Source organism: Aspergillus oryzae, chromosome 6 (genome assembly GCF_000184455.2).
Source record: "Aspergillus oryzae RIB40 DNA, chromosome 6".
NCBI classification, from domain to species: Eukaryota; Fungi; Ascomycota; class Eurotiomycetes; order Eurotiales; family Aspergillaceae; genus Aspergillus; species Aspergillus oryzae.
The window spans coordinates 1,265,779-1,273,008 of NC_036440.1; the positions used below are offsets into that span (position 1 = coordinate 1,265,779).

Consider the following 7,230-nt stretch of genomic DNA (forward strand, 5'->3'; position numbering starts at 1 on the left):
TGTGAGTGTATTATTGGTATCGTGTAGCAGTAATACCCATCAAGTAGGAGTAGCCCGAAAAACACCCAACGCCGTCCGATCAAGTAAATACCTGAGGTAGGGCCATACATATCCCGTAGTTCGCCGGCAGGTCAAGGTTGTCATTATTTCCTCAAGTCGTCTGATGATACGCGTTCCAAACCCGCTTCTCCGTCCAAGTACTCATTATACAGCATCTTCGGGTTGAACGCCAGCGATCCTCGCGGCACGAAAGTGGATAATAAGACCAATCCCGATATTATCGTGAATTGCACTGAAGCGACATTTTGTATAGCTGCATATATATTGCCCCCATTCTCAGATCCTCCAGTGTCGCTGTATACACGGTCAATATAGCTTCCAAGGATCGGCGACGTGATGGCGTAAAGGATAATATACGTCGAGTACAAGAAAGCCATTACCGCACCCAGGGCAGAGACATTCTGCGTCTTCGATTCGACTCGTGCTAGCGCCGCTTGGATGTACGCCGCCAACGAGACATCGCCAGCCGCCCAGCCAAACGAGATAGGAATGAATGTAGCCGCTGCCATCCAGGCAGCGCTGATTTGCATCGGTGGCCGCCAGAATGGTAGGTACCATGTTATGAGGAGCATAACGGCATCTAGCCGGAGCCAGGGGACCGGTGTCGTCACCAGATTCGTGAATAGAATAACGAATAGTGCGCCTAGAAGCTCCCCTAAATTCGAACCACCCACGATAATCTGTGACCAAGCGGCATTACCCAGGTACCGGCGGGCGATTGCGGGTGCCACGGCATTTTCCAGGTAGCGATGAGCATACAGCGCAACGGAATACCCTGGCACCAGCCAGATAAACTTGCGCGAGGTAAAGATTATGCGAGCACCAGTCCAGATCGATTCAATAAACAGCCAGAACCCAACAGTGACCGCTTTGATGTATGAAGGCTGGCGTTCTAATGCCGGCGTATCATGGCTACGGAACGTTTCATCGGTGAGGAAGAACCAGGAGATAGCGGCGAATGCGAAACAGATCGGGGTGATCAAAAAAGAATAATTATTCCCAAAAAACGGTATCAAGGCTAACGCCGTGCAGAACGCACCACCCGTGCCGGAGATTTCGTAGAATATGTGCACCAAGGCGTCTAGATGACGCAGTTTCTTGACATTTCCCCCGACAATATCGCGCGGAATGACACGGCGCATCAATTCGACCATTCCATAGGCAATTCCTGCGACACAATAGACTGGGATCATGCCATCGGTGTTGTACCGGCCGTAGTAATGAAAATCATGGTCGGGGTGCTGATCGCGAAAGCTTGCCGGTGCAAATGTACCCCCGGTGCTAGCGTCGATGATAAGGAGAAGGGCACTGAAGAGCGCAAATACTAATACTGCGCTTGAGAGCACGATCCGAGAAGGGAATCTTCGAATAAGCGGGGCGATCAAAATGGATCCGATACACTGGCAAGCTTGGTTAAGGCCCACCATGAGCCCAACTCTTTGAAAAGTCTTTGCGGGTGTCTTGGTCCGCATCGCATCATAGTCATAGCGATTAGTTGCAAGGGCCACAATTGAGCCGTTAAACGCCTCTAGGCCGAACTTATAGATCATAATGCCCAAGATGTAGAAGGCCACATCGCGTCTCTCACGTGGAGTGAAAGCGTACCAGCCTTCCTGAACAGCCTCGACGAAAAATGGCGCCATAATTTTGGCTGTTCCATGGTACTATGGAAGCATCGCAGCTCCCCAGGGCAGATCGCCAGGAGGGACCTGAGAGAGTTGCGATGATATAAGGCATCATGCTGTAGAGCAACACCTGGGCTCATCTCACCACCCATTGTGGCTGTAAATACCAAGCGTTCCTGAGTAAACTCGATCGTGTCTGCAACTTGGCAGCAGGTTCCGGAACAAATCCGAAGGCGAGGTTAGGGCACGTTGCAAGGTGCCGACAGTAGCAAAGAGTGGGATGGCTTGGGATTCAATCATGGCGTTATGCATATTAGAATCCAGGCACTGGGCGAGCAAAAAGCAAGCATGTCTTGGCCCATCACGTCAGGGAATCGAATCACGCTTTCGGGCCACGTGCTGGGCGATCCAAGAACAGCTAGTCTCATTCCCTCGCAGGCCTGAGCTTTCAGGGGTCCATCCTATAGTACTCATATCCCAATCATGTCAAATATACGACCACGGTCAACGCGAGACTATTCCTATTGTAAGGTTCAAACTTCCATACACCAGACCACCCGGCCCGTAGCTTCTACAGATACACGCAACCGAACTGCACCCCATCCACACCGTGTGACCTATGACATTCAAGCTCTCTGTCTAGACCATATACTCTATTTTTAATTGTATTCTGGAATAGCTTACAGGTGGGTTTCAATTCCAATACCACTGAGTACCAGTGTAATGTGTCACCACGAGCATGTGTTGTAATAGCGTACCCCCAACCTCAGGTATTCTCTATCCACATTGTCTACTCTCAACGGTCAACTTATATCTCTTGTCTTATTCGCTCTGTGAACCTCTTTGATACTGCAACAGTTACACGCACAAACACGTGATCAAGGGGTGGTAATGTTCTCGATAGAAAAGATCTGTCAGTGATCACTGAAATTCTGGGTCATTGGCGGTTGCTGTTGTTGTTTTCGACTTCATTACCCTCCCCTACTACTGATTATCTCAGTATAATGATTTCTGGTGAGGATGCATGGCTCAGTAAATGTCAACCGGAAAATCTACCCGTTCCACCATTTGAGAGATACATCTATATGCTCCCTGAGCATGTCGTCAAGAAACCGCTTATATTCGGCGAGCTAGGGTACGAAGGATACGAACCTATATGGATCGGAACCTCTCAAACATTGTACTGCATCCTAATATGGATGTTGTTGCCGGTGTGATTGACTGGGAAATGACCGCTTTCTTTCCCGAGGGTGGGAAGAGTATACATCGTATGTGCCATCAATGGGCCGGATGGGAGACCCTTTTTGACGGGATAGGATTTCCAGTTGGAACATAGAATTTGCTAAAACCGTCAGCCTTGAAATTTAACGCGTGCAACTAATATTCGATATTTGTTGTTTGCCAGATGTTTACTACTAGATGTATGTTTGTTCAACTTATTGTATCCGTTCGAAGATATATATTTCCAAACACAGGATGCTCCAGTGCCTTTCTCAAGTTCGCTCCGCTTCCGAGGTGTAATCGTGTAGCCCTGCCATTAATCACTGTATCTCTCTAGGTAGCGTTTTGGATCAATCTTCTCGTTAGCATGAGGATGTTTCGGGTTGCATTGCAAGCAAGCAGATGATGGCGCCATGTCACGGGATCTGCTGTTCAGGTGGACAAGTCGGGTGGAGTCTCTCCGAATACTAACAGTAATAGTAATTCGTATTGTGCAATATCACTTGTGCGATGACGACATAAAATCCATACCTTTTCAACGGTTAGAGCACCAATTCAAGAAAGACGATGTTGTGAAAGTTTTATGTGTTGGCTCACGGTAAGAATTCACCTAATCCTCCCGCTTTTCGCGAACCCTCTTATCAGAGACCTCTTGTTCCCCCCCACCATGCGAAAGACGGTGCCGCCTGCAAGATGACGGAATTTGGTAAATTAGCTCAAGATCGACCAGGATGGGGGAAATCATATGACTCGAGGCAACGCCAATGGCAGCCGACGATCCCTTTAGCCCTACTTTTCGGTCCGTTATGTGGGGTCGTGACGGTGAGCTGCCAGAGCAGAACACAAATTCGAGGCATATTTAACAACGGCACCGATGAAGATCTTGGTGCCTTCTCATATACAGGCGCTCGGCAATACTGTATATTTGAAATTTCCCTTCGATTTTATTCTTTTTTCATAGAACAACAAAAGATACAGTAGTAGTGGTAGAAGAAAAAAGGGGGAAAGAAGGCAATACACTACAGTCAGCCTCACCTCAATGAAGAAGGTTCGCCATAAAACTAGTAATGCATCAACAGTCCTTGAGACTACGCCCACATGTCCCCCCCGTTCGACGATTTTTTGGCAGAGTTTACTTCAAGCCTGAATGATAGGCCACCTAGTGATCCGGTGCTTGCAGTGCGCATGGATTTTTTGCCTTCTTCCCCATAATAAACATTTGACTGGTTGGACCACGCCCAATGGTGGAGCGAGAATGTTTCGGAATTACGCCAGCCGAGTCCAGAAATGCTTTCCACGTGAGATTCTTACATAGCCTCTCCTGCGGTGTGCTGATCTCCGAGTTTAACACGAAGGGAGATTGTCCTGCTCGTATCTACCTCGAAGGTACTTCACCCAACCAGCGTGTGACGGGCGGACCCACGGGTACCGTTGAGGTACCCTTGCCGTGCCCACCGCCTTCCCCGGGGGGATTGATATGGTAGATTATCGTCTCTTACTCTTTTCTGATTAGATTTTGATCCCTCCATATTCCTCACTGGTTTCGCCGTCTTCACTGGCGCGTGACGGCTCACCGACTCTATATAATCCTCCAGAATCCTCCCACATCCCACCGAATTCGTTTGCTCTTTTGATTCCTAGATATGGGGTGGCGTCATCCCTGCGCAGTCATCGGTTGAGGTCTTATCTCGCGGGTTGTGACCGAACTCCCTGACCTGAGAAAAGGAGGGAGAGTGTCATGTCCTTGAGTTAGATACTATTCTCGTCCTTCAGAAATACTTTATCCACTGCATCGCGGGACTGAAACATTGTACGACATTTGCGACACAGTCTCGGTACCCCTACAGCCGTGCTTTTTTCTGCTTCATCCTGTGAACCTGAAACTGGGATATCCTGGCAGATCAGACTACCAAATCAGTTGCCGGTCCTACTGATAAATTTGACTTATTACAAGCATTAAGACATTTGAGTTGCAGCAATCATGTCCACCACAGAAGCAACGGCTTCCCCCAGTGAACCCCCAGAGGCTGGTTCTCAAAGACCATCCTCAGGTCCCTGGTGGAAAAGAGTATTGAAGCCTTCGTCTGCCAATGATGTGGATTTCAACCAAGACAACGTCAACTATCGCTCCAAGTTAACCTTGGGGATTCTCAGTGACAAAGAAACCGATGAAGTACCTGGTATGTCCTCCAAGCAGCACATCCCGATAGTATGAGAAACCCACTGACAGAGGATCTAGGAACGGTCCTTCTGCTATCATCAAACCGCAATGAGCCATTAGGCTTGAGGCATCAGCCGCAGCGGACATCCCGCTCGTCCCTCCCATCTCCATACCCCCCTTCGCGCTCATCTTCGCGTACCTCGGTAAGAGGTCGGCCGTCGAAGAAGAAAACCGCGGATGGACGGATCGTCTTAGAACCCCAGCCTGAAGATTCGATGAACGACCCGTTAAACTGGCCAGTCTGGCGTCGAGATGCTGCATTGTTGTCGCTGGGCTTTTATTGTCTGATGGGAGGTGGGATGACACCGATTCTAGCCGCTGGTTTCACGCAGGTTGCGGATACCTATGATGTGTCCACTCAACAGGTGGCCTACACCACTGGTCTGTATATGTTGGGCCTCGGAGTGGGGTCCGTCATCATGTCGCCGACCGCGATTCTGTATGGGAAAAGGCCGGTCTACCTTCTCGGCGCTACGCTTTTCGTTATCTCAGGCGTCTGGTGTGCCCTGTCACCTAACTACCCAAGTCTTGTCATTGCCCGCGTTTTCCAAGGCATCGCAGTGAGCCCGGTGGAGTGTCTACCCTCTGCGACCATTGCTGAGATCTACTTCCTACACGAACGGGCCTACCGAGTTGGGATTTATACCCTTCTCCTCTTGGGAGGCAAGAATTTAATCCCTTTGGTGAGTGCTGCCATTATAGGCAACTTGGGTTGGCGTTGGGTGTTCTGGATTGTTTCCATTGTGGTGGGAGCTTGCCTTGTCCTGTTGTTTTTCTTTGTTCCGGAAACATTTTGGGATCGTACTCCGCGGCCCCGCACGCGCAAACGTCCGCATTTGTATAGGAGCGTGTCAGACCTGGTCTCTCATGGCATTCGCGGGCGCCCGACGCATGTACAGCGACTCGAAGATCATGCCCCGGAAGCTGACACCGAATCCGCGCTGCCCAAGAAGTCCAAGAAGGGCCATGTCGGATTCGTAGAGAACCCTGACGCGGAAGGTCACTCTCCTAACGAAAAGGAGGCGGAGGCAGACCATGACCGTGTCTCAATCGCACCGGATGTTCCTGGCGAGGACCATGTACACTTCGCACGCGACGCTGATCCGGAAAAGGCCGACGGGTTTCTCCACCCCCCAGCTCCTGCCGCTTTTGGCTCCGAGCGTGCATCCGATCTGGGAGTTGGCCGCCAGGCCGCCATGTCTCCAGCCCGCAGCGATTCGCTTGATCCCGGCGCACCGATGAATGGATCGATGCATTATACGAATTGGCTTCGGGAGCGACCTCAGATGCCATACCTACACTATCTCCGGGTCTGGAACGGTCGAATATCCCACGACAACTGGATGCGAGTGGCCGTGCGCCCGTTTATCCTATTTGCCTACCCGGCCGTGCTGTGGTCGGCAGTTGTTTATGCACTCTCGGTCGGATGGTTAATTGTCCTGTCCGAGTCCGTCGCAAAAGTCTATGAAACGCGAGACACCTACAATTTCACGGCCTTGCAAGTGGGACTCGTGTACATCTCACCGTTTGTGGGAGGCTTACTGGGGACCGCCGTGGCCGGAAAGGTCTCCGATGTGATAGTCCGATATATGACTCGTCGTAATGGCGGCGTCTACGAACCGGAATTTCGGCTGGTGATGGCGATCCCCATCGCACTTTCGACGACGGCGGGTCTTATGGGATTCGGATGGAGCGCTCAGGAGAAGAATGCGTGGATCGTGCCCACCGTCTTTTTCGGCTTAGTTTCGTTTGGATGCTGCCTGGGTAGCACGACGTCCATCACATTCTGCGTCGACAGTTATCGTCAATATGCTGGCGAAGCATTGGTGACCCTGAACTGGAGCAAGAGTGAGTTCCCTTACTATGATTCCATGCTGTCTCTCCATGGGCACCGTCAACTAATACCCGTTTCCAGATGTATTCCACGGATTGATCTTCTCGTTATTCATTGTCGACTGGCTAAATGCGCAAGGCACTCAGACGGTATACCTGGCCCTGGGTGGAATTCAGCTGGGATTCCTTCTATTTACGATCCCCATGTACATTTATGGCAAGCGGCTTCGGATGTGGACCGTCCGGAAACGCCTGATGGAGCAATGGTAG

At 50.5% G+C, this 7,230-nt stretch overlaps 2 protein-coding genes across 2 annotated transcripts; one reads left to right on the top strand and one right to left on the bottom strand.

Moving 5' to 3' along the window:
- Nucleotides 1–143: 143 nt before the first annotated feature.
- On the bottom strand, nucleotides 144–1,837 carry AO090020000221 (uncharacterized protein; the record flags this gene model as incomplete). The annotated part of the gene is made up of 2 exons (XM_023238106.1): nucleotides 144–1,588; nucleotides 1,666–1,837. 2 exons carry the CDS (start codon nucleotides 1,835–1,837, stop codon nucleotides 144–146), a joined length of 1,617 nt encoding a protein of 538 aa, XP_023092746.1.
- Nucleotides 1,838–5,426: 3,589 nt separating this feature from the next.
- AO090020000219 (putative MFS transporter) lies at nucleotides 5,427–7,230 on the top strand (the record flags this gene model as incomplete). Its single annotated transcript, XM_001824519.3, has 2 exons — nucleotides 5,427–6,975; nucleotides 7,043–7,230. The coding sequence occupies 2 exons, from the start codon at nucleotides 5,427–5,429 to the stop codon at nucleotides 7,228–7,230; spliced, it is 1,737 nt and encodes a 578-aa protein (XP_001824571.3).